This window comes from Antechinus flavipes, chromosome 2 (genome assembly GCF_016432865.1).
Source record: "Antechinus flavipes isolate AdamAnt ecotype Samford, QLD, Australia chromosome 2, AdamAnt_v2, whole genome shotgun sequence".
Taxonomy (NCBI): Eukaryota; Metazoa; Chordata; class Mammalia; order Dasyuromorphia; family Dasyuridae; genus Antechinus; species Antechinus flavipes.
This window is the reverse complement of record NC_067399.1, coordinates 453,839,454-453,862,549: the sequence shown is the minus strand read 5'-3', so window position 1 is coordinate 453,862,549 and position 23,096 is coordinate 453,839,454. Positions and strand designations below refer to the sequence as shown.

Here is a 23,096-nt window from a genome sequence, read left to right as displayed (position 1 = left end):
CTCTCCTGTCTATTCCAGCAGCTATATTGGTTGCCCCCCAGTGATCCAACTTTAGTATCTCTTCATTTCCTTACAGCTGGATGCCTTCTGGACCTCTTCTGTGATCTTTGTCGGCCGAGCATGGGATTCAATATCTGACCCCATTATCGGCTACCTAGTGAGCAAAAGTCCCCTGAGGAAGTGTGGCAAACTGATTCCATGGTGAGTGAGCAGGGTCCTGTGGGGTGGGAGAAGCAGGATTCCAGGTCCTTCTCTGTTACTGAATGCTCAAAGAACTTAGTCATTCAACCAACATTTATTAAGCACCCTCTGGGAAGGGGGAGAATCAAGCTTGCCCCTAGCAGATACAAAAAATTTAGATGAGACTTAGGCCCTGCCTCTAAGCTCGTAGGGGAATAAGACAAACCTAATAAGACATGGTAAGTGCATCAAAGAGGATCTGGACATAGTGCTGATTATTGACCAGAAAAAGTAAGGAGGACTTCCCAGAGGAATTGGCGTTTGAGTTGGACTTTAGAAGATAAAGAAGTCAGTAGTGGATACCTATCAGTTGGGGAATGGCTGAATAAATTATGGTATATGAATACTGTGTATATGAACAATATTATTGTTCTGTAAGAAACAACCAACAAGATGATTTCAGAAAGGCCTGGAGAGATTTACATGAACTAATGCTGAATGAAGTGAGGAGAACTAGGAGATCATTGTACATGGCAACAAGATTATTCGATGATCAATTCTGATGGATGTGGCTCTCTTCAACGATGAGGTGATTCAGACCAGTTCCAATGATCTTGTGATGAAGAGAGCCATCTACACCCAGAGAGAGGACTGTGGATACTGACTGTGAATCACAACATAGTATTTTTACTCTTTCTGTTGTTTGCTTGCATTTCATTTTCTTTCTCATTTTTTCCTTTTTGATCTGATTTTTCTTGTACAAGATAATTGTATAAATATATATGCATATATTGAATTTAATATATATTTCTACCTAGTTTGACATATATTGAACTACTTACCATTTAGGGGAGAGGTAGGAGAAAGGGGGAAACTGGATCATAAGATTTTGCAAGTGCTAATGTTGCAGAATTATACATGTATATGTTTTGAAAAATAAAAAGGTTTTATTTTTTAAAAAATCAGTAGGCAAAGTGGGAAGAGAGTTTTTCTGAGGCATAGAATATGCTTAAGAAAATGCCTTAACACATAATAATAGGCTGGCACCAGCCAGCCTTGTGGAAGGCTTTGAATGCCAAGCAAAGGAGTTTGAGCTTTAATCGGTAGACAAGAAAAACAGTAAAAAGTTTTGAGTTCATATTTAACAATATTTCCAAAACTCAATTAAACAAATATTTCTTAAATGCCTCCCATTCAATGCCTGTCCTAGGTGATGAAAATACAAAATGAAGACTGAAAATGGTATCTTTCTTCAAGGAACTGATATTCTTTTGGAGGATATGACAGACATGGAAGCAGATACATAAATATGAGATGAATTAAGGCAAAAGAACATTTATAGGAAAGAGAGTCATCCATGAGCTGTCATGAACAAAAACTAAGCATTCTAAGAGGCCAGGATGAGGAAGGAGTACACAAGGAAGTCATGGCTTGTGCTAAGGTTTAGGACAAAGAGATGGTATATCAAATTCAGAGAACTTCCTAATTAAGTTGTGGTATCAAAAATACTTTCTCTGGAGAGATTCGAAATTTCCCAATAAGCAGTCTCACCAAATAGGGACACGGCAGGATGAAGCTGCATGCACAAACTGGGCTCCACTTGGGAGAATTTATCATCTTGTCTCTTAATATCCTCGATGATTCATTTTGGCCTAGGAATCAAGAGATATGAGTTCCAGTAATTAATTTATTTGTTGACTCAATAAATATTTGTTAATCCATTACTGTAGACTGAATGCAGTACAGGTGCTAAGATGATACAGGTTTACATAGGATACAGAATCCTTACAGCCTAGGAGGAGTTTAATATAATAGTGCATTTTCACTAGAACCCAAAATATAGGTAGGGAAGTACTGTGAGAAAAGGCCAGAAAGTATTATATGCTAACTGCATTAGAAATGTACAAAGCAAAGTATGTTGTAAAAGAAAGTCTATTCTTGATTAAAGAGAACAAAGAAGACTTCATGGAAATGGTAATATTTGAAGCAGATTTAAGCTGAATCTGGGCTTCATTTTCCTTCTCTGTAAAATGAGGCATGTAGGTATTTACTTGTTTTGAACTCTGAACTTACATTCGTGAAGACTGAGTTCAAATTCTGCCTTAGCCACTTACTAGCTATGTGACTCTGGGCAAGTGATTTACCCTTTCTCAATCTCAGATTTCCTCATTTGTAAAATAGGAATAATTATTGCATCCACTTAACAGAGTTATTATGAAGATCAAATGAGATAATATATTTAAAGTGCTATATAAATGTTAATTATTATTTTTAATGAAGGGGCTAAATTAAATGAGCTTTGAGATCCCTACCAGATCAGACAGCCTATGATTCATTGGGTCTCAGTTTTCTCACCTATAAATTTGGGATCATAATCTTGTTCATCTCACAGGACTGTGGTGAGGAACACAATGGAGGTAAAGCAATGGAGGTAAAACCACAAAAATCTAAGTATAAGTTTTTATAGTTCCAGTGGGATTTCCAAATTCCAAGAGATGTTCTAGTATTCTAGTTCTAGTTCTAGTATTAGAATTCTCAAATCTAATGGCATCTTCATAAAGCCTGCTCTGGACCTTGAAAAACTTTTCAAAGTTAGAAAACTGAAGCGGTGGCATCTGAGATAGGCTGCTTTCTTCCTTTGAACCTCAGCTGTCTCATCTACAATTGATCGACATTTATTAAACACCCTCTGTGTGCCAGGCACTATGTTAAGCACCAGGGAGGAAAAAGGAGTTCCCTTGCCCTAAAGAAACTTACTGTCTTTTGAGAATTTAGAAAACGAGAATAACTTTGCCTTATCTACCCCTAAGGCAGGAGGGAGCTAGACCCATAATCTCTTGAGGTCCCTTCTAGCTGTAAGGACTAGGATCTAAAGCATTCAAGTCTTGATGTGCTGGAAGTCTTAATGGGAAGGAAGGGTAGTATATTGCATTTGGAAGAATAAATGAAGGGCAGCTCTTTCAGTTTTGCGCTTTGAAAGTACTCAAAAAAGGCCAAAATTTACATTTCCAATTAATTATGGGCAGGATGCTAAACTTACTTGAATCTTGCTTTGTTTGTTGAGCTCCTTGCAGTGATCCCGGGAGAATGAGTGATAGAAATCTCCCAAAAGTCTGTTTGTTGTAGTAAATTCCACACAATGGATCATTTTCTAGTGAATTTTTTTTTTATTCTCAAAGTGAAGAAAATTTCAATTATTTGAGCTACTACTTAGTTGGACTTTAATTAGCTAATTGAATAAGTTGATTGAAGTCTCTCTATGCCAGGATCTGCCTTTCACTCACCCATTCTAAAAAAAAAAAACAACAAATATCATTCAGCCACATCATGAGATTTATCCCTAATTCATATCATAGAACATAGAAGAGCCCTTAGAACATAGAAAGCCATAGCTAATAGGAACCTTCAGACAGAAAACACAGAGTATCCGAAAAAACTACAGAGGCCTGGAGTATAGAATATCAGAGCTAGAAGGAACATTTAAGCAGGATGTCAGAACTGAAAGAGAACTTAGGCCACAGAACATGGGAAGTGAGAGGTACCTTAGAAATCATTCAACCTCTTCATTTAAATCAAATAAAAACAATAAAAATAAATAGCTACTGTTTATAGAGGAGTGTCCTAGGGGCTAGGAGATACACCTTTTTCAGAGGATGAGTTTGAGGCTGAGAAAGGAGAAATGGTTTGTTTAAGCTAGTTATTTTCTAAGTCAGGACCAGTATCTGGGTCTCTTGACTCCTGGTTCTGGACAGGACCTCTGTGCCTTGTCTCATGGGATCCTCCCCATTCTTTCTCTGTTTCACAGGACTTTGGGCTCCACTCCCTTCGGTGTCCTGATGTACTGCCTTCTCTGGTACACACCCTCTGACGACCTACCCAACTCCTGGAAGTTCTTCTGGTACCTGACCACCTACTGTTTCTTCCAGACATGTCTGAGTGTAAGGTAGCTCCAAGAGCTCTGGGGGTCAAGCATTACTTGGGATCCTGGGGATTCAAAATTGAGACTAAAGTATGAACTGGGGCTGTGGGTGAAGGGAGGGAGGGAGGGAGAGGGAAATTCAGTCAGGGAGTGTAGTTTCTAGTCCCAATTCTGCCTTGGATTTTCTATATGAATTTGAGCAAGTCACATACACATCCTTTGGGATCCAGGTCCTCTCATCTGTAATCAAGCAAGCAAGCTACCTTTATTAATCATCTATAATGTGCAAAGTGCTAGAGATTCAAAGGCAAAAATAAAACAATCACTACTTTCAAATAATTTATATTCCATTCTGGAAAACAATATGTGCACATGGATGTTTTAACTAAATAAATATAAAAAGTAAAATCTAAAGTGATTTCACGCATAAATTTAATTTTAAAGGATTCCAAGAATTTTAAGGAAAGACGGAGAGACAAAGAGAGGGAGAAACAGAGACAGACAGAGACAGAGACAAAGAGATAAACATATTCTAGATATGAGGGGACAGACTGTAAGAAGACAAGGACAAAGAGATGAAATGTAGTGGGAGAAGGAACATCAAGATCACTAGTTTGAGCAAAAGAGAGTAATTGTAATAAGCCTACACTGGATCCAGGTTGTAAAGAGTTTCAAGTGCCAAATAGAAGAACTTATATTTGATTCTATTGGAGTTTTTGGAGCAGGAGATCGTCATGGTCAGACCTGTGTTTTCAGACTCTCACTGTGGCAGCTATGTAAAGGGTGGATTTCAATGAGGAAGCTATTGCATTGGATGGGCAAAAAATAATGAAGGCATGAATTAGCGTTAGAACATGTGACTGCTGAGAAGGAAGCAGATACTCAGATACAATCAATGTTGTAGAGGTAGAATTGAAAAAAACTTGAATTTATGAGATTTGTGGGTCCAAAAGACCCACAAGAGAGCCCAAAAATGACTCAGTGAGACTTGAAAGACTGTGGTACCCCAGACAGAAGTTATACTTTCAAAAGAGAGGTGTACATTCAGAAGAGAGATGTGTGTGAGGGAGAACATAATGAGTTCCATTTTGGACATGTTGAGTTTGACATGCCCATATCAATGACATGTCTATGGGACAATTCAGTTTGAAATGTTCAATAAGCAGTTGGTGATAATGGCAGTTGATGCCTGGACTCCCAGAGAGGGTCCAAGGCTGGATGTGTAGAAGTAAAAGCCATTATGTAGAGATGATACTTCAATTATGGTAGCTAAATGAGGTCCCCAAGAATGTAGTAAGATGAGAAGAATATCTAGAACAGAGCTTTGGAGAACAACCATGGATAGATGGATGATGGATGGATGTTTGGATGATGGATAGATGGATGATGGATAGTGGATGGATGGATGGATGAATGGATGGATGGATGGGTGATCCAGGAAGGAAGATCAAGAAAGAGCCTTTGGATAGATGGGAGAACCAAGGGAGCAGTATCACAAAGAAATCAGAAAGTATCCAGGAGGAGAGAGTCAAATATTACAGAAAGGTCACAAGGATGAAAGATTTTAAGTACATGACATCTAAGGTTCCTTCCCACTCCACCATTCTGAGATAAAGGGCAGACTTGTAAAGGGAAGGAAGCAAGGTAAAGATGGGAAAGTAGAGTGTAAAAAGCTGTCAGAACAGAAAGGAATTAATGGGTAAAATAAGCAAACAACCATTGGATAGCAAAGCGCAGTCTGAGCTCATTAATTGTATGAGCACAGGCAGTTTAGAGACAGCCATTTTGTGCCTGCAAGTGTCTATTTGTGCTCTGGGGCCAGGGGAGGGGAACTGGGCAAGGGGCATAAGACAGAGTTAGAGATCTCGGGACCCATAGAACCTTGTCTCTGCAGTGCTACCATGTGCCATACACTTCAATGACCATGTTCCTGGGAGGAAGCCAGAGTGACCGAGACTCTGTCACTGCCTACAGTAAGTGCCAGCATCCCCAGAAAGGGGATGGGGGTGGAGTGCAGTTTTTCAGCTCTAGGATGGCCTTGAGCATCTCCTAGACAAATGCTAACTGAGAGCCCCAGCATAATCACCATCTTCACCTATGTTACACTTCTCCCTCAGTGGCCCCAGAGACTAGTGACAGAATTTTACTACATCCTTTGCTTAAACAAATAAAAAATTCAAATCCCCATCCTTCCATTACTAGAACTGAAATTAAGAGACCTGGTTTCAAATCCATGCTGTAGGGCTATGTGACCTAGAATAAGTAGTCATTCTTCCCCTCTCAACCTCAGTTTTCCCATCTCTAAAATGGTGATAATGATATTTATATCAAACACCTCTAGTCTGTTTTTCTTGAGAAAATCACTTCATCTAGATAAACTTTTGTTTTCTCAGCTGTCAAATGGTGTATAATGTTGTTTGTCCTATCTGCCCCCCAAGGCTGTAAAGAATAAATCTTATAAACCTGAAGACAGTAAGGCATTAATTACACATCAAAAAACATATCTTTCATCTGGTAAAACTGAGTTTCTAAGTATATATGTATATGTATATGTATATATATATATATATATATATATTTCCTTAGGCACTACTGTCTTTATTCCCATCCCTTTACACCTTACCTCTACTCATAACCAACTGAGAGAAGTGCTAAAGCCAAGTAAAACTAGTACAGTTCACGCAATATAATTTATGTTTGATATGAGGGCTTATTTCTTGGACAAGGATAATATCACTTGTTTACATATCATTTTAACATTTAACATAGCATTTTAACAAAGCTACATATATTATCTTAATTCTTATAACCCTTTGACATAATTACTGTTACTATGCCCAATTTACAAATGAAAAAACTGAGACTCAGAGAGATTAAATGTCCTGTCTAGGGTCACCAGTGACATGGTCAGATTTGTATTTTAGGAAAATCACTTTTTTAACCTGAATGGAGTGGGAAGAAACTTGTGGCAGACAAACTAACCAGCAAGCTATCATAATAGTCCATTCATTAAGACAAATAATATAGAGGGAGAAGAGAAGTGGACCCAAGACAAAGTCCTAGGTTAGATACTAGTAGTTAGTAGACATGACATAGATGAAGATTGGGCAAAGGAGACTGAGAGGAAGCAGTGAGCCAGGTAACAAAAGAAGCAGGAGATAGGAGTGTACTGAAAACCCACAGAGAAGAAAGTATCAAGAAAAAAGGTGATCAGCAAGGTTAAAGTCTGCATACAGGTTCACAAGGAAAGGGGTTGAGAAGAGGCCATTGGATTAAGCAATTAAGAAATTATCAGTAACTTTGGAGAAAACAATTGGAGTAAGAGGAGAGGAAGTGTCAGCCCTATTACAGATGGCCTTCTAAAGAGTTTAGCCACAAAAAGCACAAGGCATATAGGATGATATTTAGTGGGGATGGAAAGATTCAAAAGGACATATTTTGAGTATAGTTAGGGGAAAATGAGTATGTTTATGAGCAATAGGGATTAGTAGACAGGGAGACATAGAAGAAAAGTTGAGAGTGGGGATTATAGGGAAAAATCTGCTAGAGTAAATAGTAATATTGATAGAAAAGCCCATCAACCAAAGGGAATAAGCCATTTTATATGTATTTATTGGGATTGGGATCACTTATACACATGAAAGGATTTGTCTTGACAAGGAAAAGGGTCACTTCTTCATGTGAAACAGAGGAGATGGTGGCAGGAGCATCTGAGTCATTTGAGATGAAGAGTAGAAAAGAAGGAATTTTCAATAAATGGCCCAGTTTTTTTTTTCCGCTAAATACAGGATAATGTCCTCAGTTAAGAGGATGGGGAGGGGAGCCATGGAGGTATATGAAGGAATGGAAAGATTTGTAAGAGCTGCTGTGAAAATTAGGCTAGTTCATCTACACAGAGAGGACTGTGGGAACTGAGAGTGGATCACAACATAGAATTTTCACTCTTTTTATTGTGATTTCTTGAATTTTATTTTCTTTCTTCTTTTTTTTTAACTTTTTGATCTGATTTTTCTTGTGCAGCAAGATACTTGTATAAACATGTATGCCTATATTGGATTTAACATATTTTTACCATGTTTAACATATATTGGATTACTTGCCATCTAGGGGAGGGAGTGGAGGGAAAGGGGGAAAAATGAGAGGTTTTTCAAGGGTCAATGTTGAAAAATTATCCATGCATATGTTTTGAAAATAAAAAACTTCATTTAAAAAAAGAAATGTTGAATATGATAAATACAAAAAAAAAAGTAGGCTAGTTGTTAATTAGGGAGGTACACAAGGATCACCTTACAGCAAGGGCTGTAATCAGAATTATAGACTCAGAAACCCTTAGATTTTAAAGGACCCTTAGAGCAATGTCCAAGCTGGAGAACTTTAGAACATGGAATGTTAGAGCTCGAATGGACCGTAGAACATAGTAGAATTGAAAGAGACCTGAGAATATAGGCCAACCACCTCATTTTATAAACAGGGAACTATAGGAAATTAATTGTCCAAAATAACACAGCAAGTAAATGGCAGAGCTAGAATTAGAACTCAGCTCTCTTGACTTTCGGCCAAGGGTTTTTTACTATATGAAGAAGATTCTATAGAGAAATGGAATTAATGAGCCTGTTCCAAGTCTCCCATCACTTTGGCAGAAATGTCTATGGGTAAAGGAACTTATATATAACTTGTGATTCTGTTGATAGATCAAGTGGGTGAAATAAAATTTTAGGCTGACAGCAAGGCCCCCACGTCTCCCAGACCCACTTGTAGCTTTGAACAAAGAAAACACAAATTCTTTGAGTGAGAGTCTGAATTACAGTCAGAGGGCTTCCTGGAACACAACAGTGACTCACAACTACTCACCTGAGCCAAGGGCAATGCAGCCTCCATAGAGCTGAGTGTGAGTCATGGAAACCCACACACTCCACAGATCCCATCTGTCTGATGGCTTGGCAGTACCATCCCCACACCCCACCTCAAATCCAGAGCCACCAACCATTCCCCGAAACTTATCCCTTACCCACTGCAATCTGTACTGTATTTGCAGAATCATAGTGTCAGAGCTGGGAGAGACCTTAGGACATAGAATTGCAGAACTGGGATGATCCTTAGAACATCGAGTATTGGAACTGAAAGAAAGCTTGGAATATAGAATGTTAGAAGTGGAAGGGACCTTAAGATATGTAATTTCAGGGATAGAAGGGCCTTCAAACATAGAATATCAGAACTAGAAGAGACCTTAGACCATAAATGTCAGAGCTAGGAGAAGTCTTAAAACAGAGAATGTCAGGGCTAAAAGGGCTCTTAGAATGGAAGGAACCTTAGAACATAGACTATTGGAACTGGAAAGGATCTTAAAACATAGAATATAAGAATTGGAAGAGACTTTAGATTATGGGATTTCAGGGACCTTCAAACATAGAGTGTCATAGCTGAAAGGGGTCAGTGCAGGACAGTATCTATAAAATGAAGAGTTTGGCCTTTGATCTCTTTCCAGCTCTTGACATCCTAAGTAACATTCCTTCATCAATTTAAAGTCCATCCATTCTATGCGGAGGTGGGAGATTATGAGAGTGAAATATAGTAGGTGCTACTAGACTCTTTTTCAGTCTTTGTTACAGGAGAATGGTTCTCTGGGTAATAAAACCAAAAGACAGCAGCAATATTTTATTTTTAAAGAGAAAAGGTTGATTGGAGGATTTAGAAGTCAAATAATCTGCCCAGGATCATATAGCCTGTGTCAGAGGTAGGATTTGAGGCCATAGTTTCCTCCCTGTAAGACACTCCATCCGTCATGCTTCCATAATCTCCATATAATACCTTAACTTACAATAACAGCACACATTTTAAGGTCCTTTGCAATTTACAAAATACTTTGAAATCATGTACCTCATTTAATTTTTAAGATAGCCCTGGAAAAGAAAGAGCAAGAATTATCGTGACAGCTTTACAGATTTAAGAAATAACAGCAATAACCACCACCACAAAATGAAAACAAAACAACAGAAAAAACTGAGGCCCTGAGATGGGAATTGGCTTGTAAAAAGTCACATGACTGATTAAGTGGCACACCTGGTACTGCACCCAAGTTCCATGTACAGTGTTGCCTATACAATATCAGGGTATGGAATCCAGTCTCACCTTTGCCACTAAAGCACCGTGTATAAAGGAAGGGTGTTGCCAGACCCGACTTTCTTGCCTTCTCTCGCTGCTCCTGAGTTGTTGACCTTTTCTCCCTCCTTCCTCTAACCCGGCCCATTTCTTAGCCATCTCACATTCCCAGATGGCTGTCCCCCATGCCAGACTGCAGGTCTGAACTGCTGCTTTTGCCAGATCCTGCTTGTTTCATTCTTGAGAGTAGGTCTGTTCTTACCTCCCTTGAGAATGCGCCCAGAGTTTTGACTCATAAGTTTTGACCCATAAGAGAATTGGGGGCAAGGGGACAGTTCTTGCTTTTCTCTCTCATTTGGAAAGAAGTTAGGTGATATTATGGCAAAAGTCCTTTCCAGCTCTAAATCATATGCCTTCATCCCTGAAATCAAGCAGAAGGTTTAGAAAGGATCTAAGGCTGGGGCTCACTCACTTAGAAGCATGTAAGGGGAGATTTGTTTAAATGGGTTTGGGCTGGAGTACATAAACCAAGGAAATTCTATTTTGGGCCCCACTAACTGGTGTCTCCCACTCATAGGGATGGCGATAGAGATTCTGAGTACCCTCATTGGCAGTGGCCTCCAGGGGCTGATTGTGGGCAAACATCAGGCCAAAATAATTTCCAACTGCCAGGGACTCAATGGATCCCTGTCTAATGAAACTGTGAGCAATTACACTTTCCCATCCACTGAAACCTTGAAAAACGCAGTAAGTACATGTTACCTACTTCCCAACAATGAGGGGGTGGACTCAGATTATAGCATTAGACATATTTTCATGCACTGCCAATGTGGGAATGTGTTTTGTTTGACTATGCCTTTTTCATATGACTTTTGTTTTTCTTTCAATGTTTGCATGTTGAGGTAAGGGAGAGATCAATGGTACAGTTGCCAAAATGAAAAAAGAAAGAAAAAGAAAAGTAATTTTTTTAAAGGCCCATTGAATCATTTTTTAAAAATGTACAGAAAAGAACAGAAGGAAGGTCAGTAGGAAGACCAAGGCAAGCAGGGTAGCTTTGAAAATAACACATTGAATTTGTTTTATACTTGGAAGCCATCTGTGGTCAGATTCATGACTGCATGTGTAATCCTCTTTTTCTGTTCTGATTTGTCTTTGGAGATGTTCATCTTATTTAGGGTTTGTTAAGTTCAAAATTTTAAAGAAACCTCCCAAAAAAAACCATTGTGAGTAATCAGCAAGCAGTGGCCAGTTTCTCTCCTTCCACTCTTCTGATGGCTGACAGCCAGACATTAGTTCCAGAGGCTCTTGGGACTGACAAATTCTTTCTTTTGGGGGCTCAGCCCTGTACTTCATCATAATAGAAGATACCAGAGTAGACCAGACTCAGACTCTGCCCTGAAGAGAGTTCACTATCTAGCTAGGGAAATAATACACACACAGACAAGTCATTTAAATTCTGTTTGCCTCAGTATCCTTATCTGTAAAATAGGGATAATAACAGCATCTACTTCCTAGGATTGTTGTAAGGATCAGTTGAAATAATAATTGTAAAGTACTTAACAAAGTGCCTGGCACATAGTAAGTTTTACATAAAGCTTAACTGTTACCATTTCTATTTATGGGAGAATGATTAAAGAAAATGATCATGGGTGAGTGAAAAGATAGAAAGAATATTGGGCCAAGAGTCAGAAGACCTGGATTTGAATCCAGAACTTATCCCAACTGCCTGTGTTGGGGGAAATTCCTTACTCATTCTGGACTTAAGTTTCCTCACCCATAATATGAAGAAGTTGGATAAATACAGATAAGATCCCTTCCAATTCTGCATTTTTCATAGTTAGAACCATTCAGCTTCTGGGCCCTAAAGTTGTTCCTTCCACCTCTCAAATTCTGTTTTCTGTTCTGAATTTCTATATGCTATGTTCTGAGGCATAATTCACCTATGATAGAGATCCTATATTCCAAGTACCCTTATAGTTCAGGCATTCAGTGTTCTGTCCTTATTCCAAGGTGTCTTCCTGTTCTCATTTTTAGTGATTCTTTGATGACATATGGTAGTTGGCATGGTACAGAATAGTACAAGTATTCCATTTTACAGATAAGGAAACAGATGCTTATAGGAGCTGAAGTGATTTTCACATTGTCACAGGCAGGTCTCAGAGCTTTAGATTTCAGGTTCTAAGTATCCTGTGTGTCTGGTCTTATCAGGAAAAACCTTTTATCAGAGTTTAGATTGGGTCTGTCCAGTGAAAGATGAGTTAAATTGTTCTACAAGAAATGATAAGCAGGCCAATTTCAGAAAAACCTGGAAAGAATTACATGAATTGATCCTTGGTAAAGTGAGCAGAACCAGGAGAGCACTGTACATGGTAACAGCGAGATTGCACAGATAACTAAAATTGACTTAGTTCTTTTCAGCAATACGATGATCTCAGTTCTAAAAAACTCATGATAGAAAATGCTATCCACATCCAGAGAAAGAACCATGGAGTCTGACTGCAGATTAAAGTATACTATTTTCACTTTTTTTTTTCTTTCTTGTGGTTTTCATATTTGTTCTGATTTTTCTTTCCCAACATGACCACTGTGGGATTATGTCTAATATGATTGCACATTTAAAACCTACATCAGATTGTTTCCCCTCTTGGGGAGGGGTGAGGGGAAGGAGGAGAAAAAATGGAAATCAAAATCTTTTAATAGTAAATGTCAAAAACTAAACAAAATTTCTTTAAAAGATGAGTTAAGATAGGTGGATAGCTGAGGAAGAATTACAGTGTTTGGGGATCAGGGAAGGCTGTACTTGAAGTGGTAGCACATGAAGGGGCCTAACAGGTTGGAAAAGATATAAAGGTGACAGTAGAAACAGTAAGAAAGGTGGTGAACACAGCATGAGCAAAAATGAGAGTTAGGGACAAATTTGGTGCCTGAAAGAACAGTGAAGAGTGCCCACTGACAGATGTCTCTCCTTATTCTGCAGCGAGCATCGTATATGATAGCAGCACTGGTCATCAGTTCCCTCTACTGCTTCTCCTGTGCCATCCTTGTCCTTGGGGTGCAAGAGCAGCATGGTGAGAGCATTAGGAAGGTCTGGCCATGGCCAGCTGGAAGGTGTGTGACTCTGGTTGTGTGATTTGGGGCAAATCGCAACCTCTCTTTTCCTCCCTGGCAAAAAGAGGAAGCTGGACTGGATGACCATGAGGTCTGTTTTTGACCTAAGCTTCCTGAACCCTAATCCAGAGTTTTCCCCCCCTACTCCTCACTTGCTTACCTTATGTCATGGGACACAGGCTTCAGAGCACCGTGGGACCTCCAAACCTCCCCAGAGGCTAACCTGGCCGGACCCTAGGCAGAGTCCACACCTAGGCTCCAAAGGTGAAACAGACAAGATTTGCCTCTTGGTTCTCTGCCGTCCCTACCTTGGTAAATCCCCATCTCTCTCCAAGTTCCCTTTCTTTCAGGCTTCAGAAACCATAGATTGCCTCTCCCTCCATGGCCAAGGATGAATATTAATTCATTTATACTAATAGGGAATTAAGAATCCTCTTCCAGGAAAGTTTGCATTTTAATAGGAATTAAAACCTTTAACCAAAGGGGTGGAGATCCCCAGCAATCTGACATGAGATACTCCAGTAGACCCTAAAGGCCAAAATTCCCCTTTAAATATGTGAGCCAGGGGTTCCTGAAACCTACTAGTACTCTGAGCATAGAAACGTCCAGTGGCCCAGGTAAGTGAAGCCAAAACCAACAGGTCCTGATCATCCCCTCCAGAGAGTAGAAAATGGGAGGAAGCTGGCCCCAGAACAAAGTCCCAAGCCAGGAACTGAGACTGGAGCTGTGAATCAACAGAAGACTGGGAGCATTCTGAAGTACCACGTAAGCCAGTGAAGGGTGGTGTTGAGAGGGAGAAGGAAGAATTTTTCTAGAACCCCCTATTATTATGCCCCTAAGTTCCTGGTTTTGTTTGGGGTTTTCTTACTGAACCCCTAATATTCCTTGGCCATCTGATAAGGCCTTGTGGCAGAAACTGTCCACTTGAGGGAATTTAGTGCAATTCCACAAATCTTTGTCAAATGGCATTCAAATGAATTACATGACACGGGAGATGCTGGCAAAAGACTCCCCAGTGACATAGCTGCATCAAAAAATGCACTGTGCTCTGTGAGCAAAGCAGAATTGCAGTAAGCCAAGTGAGATCACAGATTTAGAGAATCCACCCCAAATGTTTACGTGGACTATTTGTGCCTGACCCGTAGAACATTCTGAGGTCATATTCATTTGATCTGCCACAGTCAGATGCACTGTATGTAATTCAACCCTAATATACTGGTGTCATTGTGATCCTCTTTGAGAACAAAGAACAACAACCAGCCATTAAATGGCAGGTGTGTGCAGGGGTCCTATGTTTCTTATTAGGGAAAAAAAAGTTAGTAAAGGGACATTCCCTCTGCTTTCAAGGAGCCTGAAGTTAAATAGAGGCATCAACAAATATAGAAATAAATATGATACAAGTTAGGAGCAGCTATGTAGCACAGTGAATAAGGTGCCAGATCTGAAGTCAGGAGAGCCTGAGTTAAAATATGATCTCAGATATTTACTGGGTGACTCTGGGCAAGTCACTTAACCCTGTTTGCCTCAGTTTTCTCATCTGTAAAATGATCTAGAGAAGGAAATGGCAAACTCCTCTGGTATCTTTGCCAACAAAATTTCATACAGGATCATGAAGAGTTGGACATGACTGAACAATAATAATAACAAAATGTTACAAGGTCAGATGCAATCAGGTTAAAGAAGAAATGTAGATTAAAGGCTGTAAGAAAGTTGGAAAAAAGTTTTTTAGTTTTACTCTAATATGAGCTGAATAGCTCTCTGATCCCTTGTCTTTCTGGATTGTCAATCCCTAGGTTTTCACTCTTAGTGACTTCTTCCCTTCTCTGTTATATTCTAGCTTCACTTAATTTTTCACTAACCTGCTTCTTTTCCTCTCATTTGCTATTTTCTCCTACCTTCTTCCCTTCCTCTCCCATCCTCCCAGACTTCTGGGTCCCATGCCTTCTAGTGAGGTGACCATATCTTCTTCTTTCCCCACCATCTGTCATTTTTTTAGAACTTTAGTTAAGAAGTTCTTGAGGACTCTACAATTTAAAAATATATTGAAATGCCTAGTAAGCACTAAAAACTGGGGGGAGAGGGAATAAAAAATGACATAGGCCCTAACTTTAAAATCTATAATCAAATAGTGAGTCACAACCCACACAGAGACAAATAAGTACGAGACAAATAGGTACGAAACAAGATAGAATGTGAGCAAGCCAAGGAGAGGTTCAGGAAAAAAATTAGGCAACAGCAAACTCACAGGTAAATTTAGTGGGAAAGTCTAGCAGCTCCCTGGTTATAGAAGGCACCTAGTGCCTCTGACTACAAAAGTCAACCTATGGCATGATCAGCCCCTCACCTGACTCCTTCCATTGCAGAGCCACCTGGGAAACAGGACCAGTCCAGACTCCCATTTATTCACAGTCTGTTCATCATCATGAGCCACAGAACCTACACGATCCTTCTAAGTGGATTCCTCTTTATCTCCATGGCATTCCAGGTAAAAGGACAGGGTCTGCTGAGTCAGAGTCCTAGAGATTAGGAAGGGCTGACTCTAACTAGACTAGTAGTGGGGGGGATTTGAAAGAAGGCTTGGTATAGTGGCTTTGGGTTTAGAGTCTGAAACCCTGGGTTCTGATCCTAGCTTTGCCAATGACCCCCTCATGTGTCTCTGGGACATATCTTTTAGATAAGAAGGGGATTGGACTAAATTGTCTAACATCTATGAATCCTATATTGAATGGAGGTTACAACTGAATCCTAGACCTCAATTCTATTTTACTATCTGCCCCATCCCACTCCAGGCAGGCCACAGCTGGATTTCATTGTGCTATGGTGGGAAAAGCCCAGGAGACTTGAGTTCTATTCCTAGTTAAGGTATAACTCACTTTGTCACCATTGACAAATCACTTCTTTAAATGAGAACCTGGACTAGATTTTGATAAAAACTAATAATAATATAGAAATTTAAGATTAATGAAGTACTTTCCTCATCACAGTCTTACAGGTAGAATGTTTTCTTCTCTGATTTTAGCAGGGGAAATTGAAGCTCAGAGTGATTTGCTGAAGATTAAGCAGCTATAAATGTCAGGGATGGGCATCAATGCCAAGTCCAAATACTATGCCCTTTTCACGACATGATATTGGCACTTCAGTTTCTAATTCCTCTTCAGAGAATCTGTGGAATCCTTTGAGAAGGAGATCCAGCTAACCCTGAACACTTGACCTCCCCCATTAGCCCTTCAGTGCTGGAAGTAACTGGATCTCCCTGAAAACTGTCCTCCTTCTTTCTCACAGATGGCCCAGGGGATCTTCGCCTTCTTCTGCGCCCATGCCGCTGGTCTCTCGGGGTACTTCCAGTATCTGTTGCTCATCCTACTGGTACAAAGTTTTGCCATTTGGGGGAGAAGCTGGGTGGGCCAAATCCCCCATTGCCTGGATACCAGTGAGGGATTTCTAGACTGAGAAGGAGATTCACATGATCTCAGAGGACCTACTCTCAGTCATTCCTGGGGGCTCTCTAGGGTGTAATAACAACTGACATTTGTATTTCTCTTTAAAGTTGTCCAAGTATTTTGGGTACATTAGAGAAGTAGTGTGTGGTCTTTGAAAGTTACTGGATTTCAAGTTTATATAGCTCTGGGAAAGGTCATACAGCAACCCAGCTATCCCACATGTACTCCATCAAAGATGTAAAAAAAGAACAAGTGAATAATGATCAAGATACCTAAAATAAACTATAGTAAGTGCCTTCACCCAACTCTGAACTGCACGAAAAGACAGCCAGAAGCATTTCCACCAGGGAACCAACACTAATATAAGTAGGCAAGCTGGAAACTTAACAAGCATTCTAACCAGAGACATTCCAGGGGCACTTGAATGAATTAAAAAAAACCCACTTATTAAGTATATACTGTGTGTAAAATACTAGGAATACAGATTTAAAAGTAAGACAGTCCCTGTATCAGAGGCCTATAGCCTCTTTACTCAGGGGGCAAGAAGCCTAGAATAAGTAGATAAAGAAGTCCAAGGTGCCCTTGAATCCTACATCACTGTAACTGTGGATCAGGGACGAGAGCAGGCAGAACTCTATGATATAGAAGAGGAGGGACAGAAATCCACTCTGTAGCAGAGGAGAAGACTGGAATGCTTGGGCAGGAAAATGCCAAGGAGGTCAGAAACTCACTGTAGCAGGAGCCCAGGTAATTGAGGTCTCAAACAGGACACTATCATCCCAATTAAGAGGATACAGTACGGAGGAGTAGTATACATGGCTGAGTATAATACTAAAGGTGGAGGGGAAAAGTTTTAATAGAAGAGAAAAGCATTCCTGGTGAAAAGACCAGAGCTGAGCAAATACTTTGAAATGAAAACACAGGAGTCAAGAGAAACCTAGAAAGGTAAATCTATTTGAGTAATTGAAAGAGATTAAATGATGGTGAAATGCTTACATATGACAGATAGTGACGTGTCCTTTCAGAACTCCAGTAGCTTCACTGGTTATTAAATAAGACAGATGGCTTGAAGGTGGTTGTGTTCTGTTTTGATGATTCTTAAGAGAAGGAAAAAAGGGGAGGGAGATGGGAATATACTAGAAAAGAAATGAGAAAGGGGGGAGATAGAACTTTTTCTTTCTTATAATTAGGATTCTTGGGAAGAATATGCAAACATGAAGAAAAGGGATGGAGAAAGTGGGTGTCACATGAATTTAGTGTTTATCTAAGCCATTCAAAGGAGAACTAAACCAACAGACAAATATATACACAGAGAGAAATAAGGAAAGGAATGGGGGGATGTGATTTATGGAGAGGGTAGAGTTAAAAAAGGAATAAATCTTTACAAAAAAGGAAACAACATAGAAATAAGAATTTTAATAGAATTTTAGAAATTAGAGATCTCTGGAAGTTACTGAATAGGAAATGCAGAAATATATCTATTTCTCAACTCTGTATCCCACTCTTACAAAAACTAACCATATGCTATCATATAAAAACCTCATAAACAAACTAACAAAAACTGACCATAAATGAAATAATAATAAAGAGCCTTTCAAGAAAAAATTCAAATTTAGGTGGAGACTAAATCATTTAATGCTAAAGAATTAATCAAAAAATAACATAGAAACAAGAGATCATTTCCTCAAAGAAAATGATGAGACAACATACTCAATCTTTTAGGATGTAGCCAAAAAAAAAAAAAATCACTAAGGAAAATATTTATCTCTACAAGTTTTTTTTTATCAACAAAAGAATTTTGTCAACAAAAAATAATAGATCAAGAAGTTGGTCATGCCACTAAAAAGGAAAAAAATTATAAAGTAACAAACTCAAAAAACTAAAAATACTGAAACTAAAAAAAGATTAAATTGAAAGCAAAAAAATGAATTTATAAATAAAACTGGGGACTTTTTTAAAAGGCTACTACAAAATTAAGTATTAACTAATCTGATTTTTTTTTTTTTTGCTGAGGCAATTGGGGTTAAGTGACTTGCCCAGGGTCACACAACTAGGGAGTGTTAAGTGTCTGAGGCCAGATTTGAACTCAGGTCCTCCTGACTTCAGGGCTGGTGCTCTATCTGCTGCCTTACTTAGTTGCCCCTAACTAATCTGATTTTTAAAGACAGATTAGAAAACCAAATTGCACTTGCCAAAAATGAAAAAGTAGAATTCATAATAAATGAAGAAGAAATAGAAGAAATAATTAATATCTAATTTTTATATTATTTGGCAAGAAAATTGATAAATGAGATGTAGAAATATTTACAAAATCATAAAACACCAGATTAACAGAACAAGAAATAGAGACTTTAAGTAACCCAATGTCAGTTTTTAAAAAGTTGGACAAGCTATAAATGAATTCCCAAAGGGAAAAAAAAAACAGTAGCAGATGAATTTAAAAGCAAATTCTATAAATATTCAAAGGACAATTAATTTCAATATTGCGTAAACTATTTGTAAAAGCAGAGAAGATTCCTTCTGTGATCTTGTCATGTTAGAGAAATGAATATTAAAACAACTCTGAGTTTCCACCTCATACCCATCAGATTTTTAAAAATGACAAAAAAGGAAAGTAACAGTTGTTGAAGAGGATGTAGGAAATCAGGCAAATTAATATCTTGTTTATAGAGCTATGGATTGCTCCAGCCTTCTAAAAAGCAATTTGAAACCATTCCTCAAAAGTCACCAAAATATAAAATATGCCCTTAGACCTCCTAATACTATTACTAGGCATAATCTCAAAGAGATAAAAGTGAAAAGGACCCTTCAATAATATATGACTATGTGTGTGGATGTGTTTATATATTTTAATATTTCTAGCAGCTCCCTCCACTGTAGAAAAGAACTAGAAACTGGAAGAGCCCCTATTAGTCTGGGTGGATAATTTGAAGTCCATGAATATAATGGAATATTATTGTGTCCTAAAAAAAATTCTAAAAATGAGAAACTTTGGAAGACTTATATGAATTAATACAGAATAAAGTGAGTAGAGCCAGGAGAATAATTTATACATAATAGCAACATTGTAAATAAAAAAATTACTTTGAAAGATTTAAGAACAATAATCAATGAAATGACCAACTATGAATCCAGGGGATGGATAATATAATCTCCTAACAACAAAGGTGACTAGAAGTGCAGAATGAAATAGACATTTCTGAACATGGCCAATGTGTTTTAGGGGGAAAAAATGTTTTTGCTTGACTCATGCTCATTTATTGTATGAGAAATGTGTTTGTTTGTTTTGGATTTTTTTTTTTTTTGGAGAAGGAAATGGGGAATAGTGATATTGATGCCAGAAAAAAGAAGAGCATCATTGAAATATTCTTTTAAATTCTGAAAACAGAAAGAAGTTCATAGAAATATATAATCGAGCAGGACATCTTTAAAACTAATGTGTTGGACATATATACCTCTAAAGAAGTACATTTACATAACAGAAAGGAGTCAAAGAAAATACACTGGACTTGACCTCAGGAGACCTGAGTTTTGACCTTTGCTTTAATACTAGTTATAAATGAACCTGGATTAACTGTTTCTTTCTGTGCCTCAGTTTTATCTATTATGAAACACAGATAATGATACAGAACCTGCCCTATAAGGTTACTGTCAGAAAAGTTCTTTGTAAACTTTAAATTGCTACAGAAATGTGAGTTTTTAATGTTGTTAATAGTTTTTTTTTATTTGATTCTATTTACTTTCTATCCATTCTTGAAGACCCAGATTTAATGCTGCCTTCTTCATGAAATCTTCCCTATTTTCATCCCTCCCCAGTCCTCTGTCTCCCAGCTGGAAATAATCCCTTAGTCATCTAACCTCTGAGAATTGTGTGCTCCTTTTCTGTACTTATTGTAGCCAAATTTGTATTATAGTTGTCTGTGAGAGGAGCTAGGTTGGTCAGAGAAGACTTCCTGAAAGAAATAGGACTTGAAGGAACTATAAGTTCTTGTTTTTCATGGTAGATATCTTCTATTTCAAAAGGAGAGCCTAGTATAACCCTGGTACCTTTTGTGATCACTTGGGCCTTACCTGGTATCTACTTTATTTTCTCTCATCCTCCTTTCCTCCATTTTTTTTATTTAGCCATTAAGTGTAATGTTTCAATATATTTAATAAAAATTTAACATTCTAAATGTTAATATTTGTAAAAATAGCTGCATAGGTCTCCAAAAATCTCCAATATTCTATTACTATAAACCTACAAAGAATAAAGGAATAGCCTCTCTCCTTTCTGTGTTTTTGTGACATGGTTCTTTTTTGGTTCTCTTCCCAGTACTTCCCTGGATCACCATCCATAGCATGTCATCTATCATTTTTCTTTTTCTTCTTCTCCTTCTCCTCCTCCAACTCCTCCTTCTTTGAAACATTTTTCTTTTTCTTCTTTATTCCCTGCCCACTCCTCACACCTCCATATGCCTTATACACATCAGGCACACATAGGAAGGCATTTCTTCATTGCAGCTAAGACCTGAGCTACTCTTCCATCCCTTATTTCTCCTCAAGACAAATAAGGCTCTCATCTAAATTAACCTGGCATGTTAGAAGAAGTGCTGGACTGAGAATCAAGAGACTTGAGTTCTAATTCCACCTTTTCTATATTAACTAACTCACTCTGTGACTTGATCTGTTATGTCCTGTTTTCTTAGGTGCCCTCTAGCACTGACCTCTCCTTTTCTGTTCCTAAGCACTAGTACTAATTCCTGTCCTTTCTGCTTCCTTCCTCAGGTGGTAGCCTGCTTCACCATTCCATTCTGGCAATGGTTCCTGGTGAAGTTTGGAAAGAAAACTACAATTTTTGTTGGATTTTCAGTAAGTCTGCCAGGCTTTCCTGGTTAATTTTCTTTATTCCACTGGAGCCTTACCTGTTGATTTTCTTCAAAGATACTTATAGCCAAAACTCATACAAGGAGGTGGGAGCAAGAGTGGAGGGGCAGAGGGAGTGGAGATGCAGATTGTGGAGAAGGAAGCAAAGCTCAGCTGGCTTGCTGTGATCTGGTCCTTGAGCTTCACCATTCCTAAAATCTTAATGGTTTAGGAATCCTTCCTGTAGGGAGAACTTCTGCTTTCAGCCCAACAGGCTTATTATAAAGAATCAGCACATTAAAAACTCTTGAGAGTATAGGAATAAAGGGACTTTTCCTTAAAATAATCAGGAACATCTATTTAAAACCAGCAGTAAGCATCATATGTAACGGGGACAAACTGCAACCACTCCCAATAAGATCAAGAGTGAAACAAGGTTGCCCACTATCACCGTTACTATTTAATATTGTATTAGAAATGCTAGCTTTGGCAATAAGAGTTGAGAAAGAGATTAGGAATAAGAATAGGCAATGCGGAAACCAAATTATCACTCTTTGCTGATGATGTGATGGTATATTTAGAGGACCCCAGAGACTCTACTAAAAAGTTATTAGAAACAATCCACACCTTTAGCAAAGTTGCAGGATACAAAATAAACCCACATAAGTCATCAGCATTCTTATACATCACTCACAAAACCCAACAGTTAGAGTTACAAAGAGAAATTCCATTTAAAGTAACTACTGATTGTATAAAATATTTAGGAATCTATCTTCCAAGGGAAAATCAGAAACTTTATGAGCAAAACTACAAAACACTTATTAAGTCTGATCTAACCAACTGGAAAAATATTAAATGCTCTTGGATTGGGAGAGCAAATATAATAAAGATGACCATACTACCTAAACTAATCTATTTATTTAGCGCTATACCAATCAGACTCCCAAAAAACTATTTTGATGATCTAGAAAAAATAACATTTGTTGTTCATATGTTCATTGTTCATATGGAAAAACAAAAGGTCAAGAATTTCAAGGGAATTAGTGGAAAAAAAAATCAAATGAAGGTGGCCTAGCTGTACCAAATCTAAAATTATATTATAAAGCAGCAATTACTAAAACCATCTGGTATTGGCTAAGAAATAGACTAGTTGATCAATGGAATAGGTTAGGTTCAAAGGACAAAACAGCCAATAACTTTAATAATCTAGTGTTTGACAAATCCAAAGACCCCAGTTTTTGGGATAAGAATGCAGTATTTGACAAAATTTCTGGGAAAATTGGAAATTAGTATGGCAGAAACTAGGCATTGACCCACACTTAACACCGTACACCAAGATAAGGTCAAAATGGGTTCATGACCTAGGCATAAAGAATGAGATTATAAATAAATTGGAAGAGCATAGGATAGGTTACCTCTCAGACCTGTGAAAGAGGGAGGGATTTATGACCAAAGAAGAACTAGAGATCACTATTGATCACAAAATAGAAAATTTTGATTATATC

General features: G+C 38.3%; 1 protein-coding gene across 4 annotated transcripts in view; it reads left to right on the top strand.

The window, feature by feature from the left end:
- The window catches only part of LOC127550487 (sodium-dependent lysophosphatidylcholine symporter 1-like), a 44,655-nt gene that overhangs the window by 11,402 nt on the left and 10,157 nt on the right, over positions 1 to 23,096 (top strand). For 3 of the 4 annotated variants that reach the window (XM_051979484.1, XM_051979485.1, XM_051979482.1), the window contains 8 exons: positions 77 to 201; positions 3,986 to 4,118; positions 5,994 to 6,072; positions 10,776 to 10,945; positions 13,176 to 13,266; positions 15,670 to 15,791; positions 16,589 to 16,672; positions 21,514 to 21,597. In XM_051979484.1, the coding sequence (XP_051835444.1) occupies positions 77 to 201; positions 3,986 to 4,118; positions 5,994 to 6,072; positions 10,776 to 10,945; positions 13,176 to 13,266; positions 15,670 to 15,791; positions 16,589 to 16,672; positions 21,514 to 21,597 (888 nt within the window). Of the gene's footprint in view, positions 1 to 76; positions 202 to 3,985; positions 4,119 to 5,993; positions 6,073 to 10,775; positions 10,946 to 13,175; positions 13,307 to 15,669; positions 15,792 to 16,588; positions 16,673 to 21,513; positions 21,598 to 23,096 lie in introns of all 4 variants that reach the window. The other variant, XM_051979483.1, reaches the window with a different exon arrangement.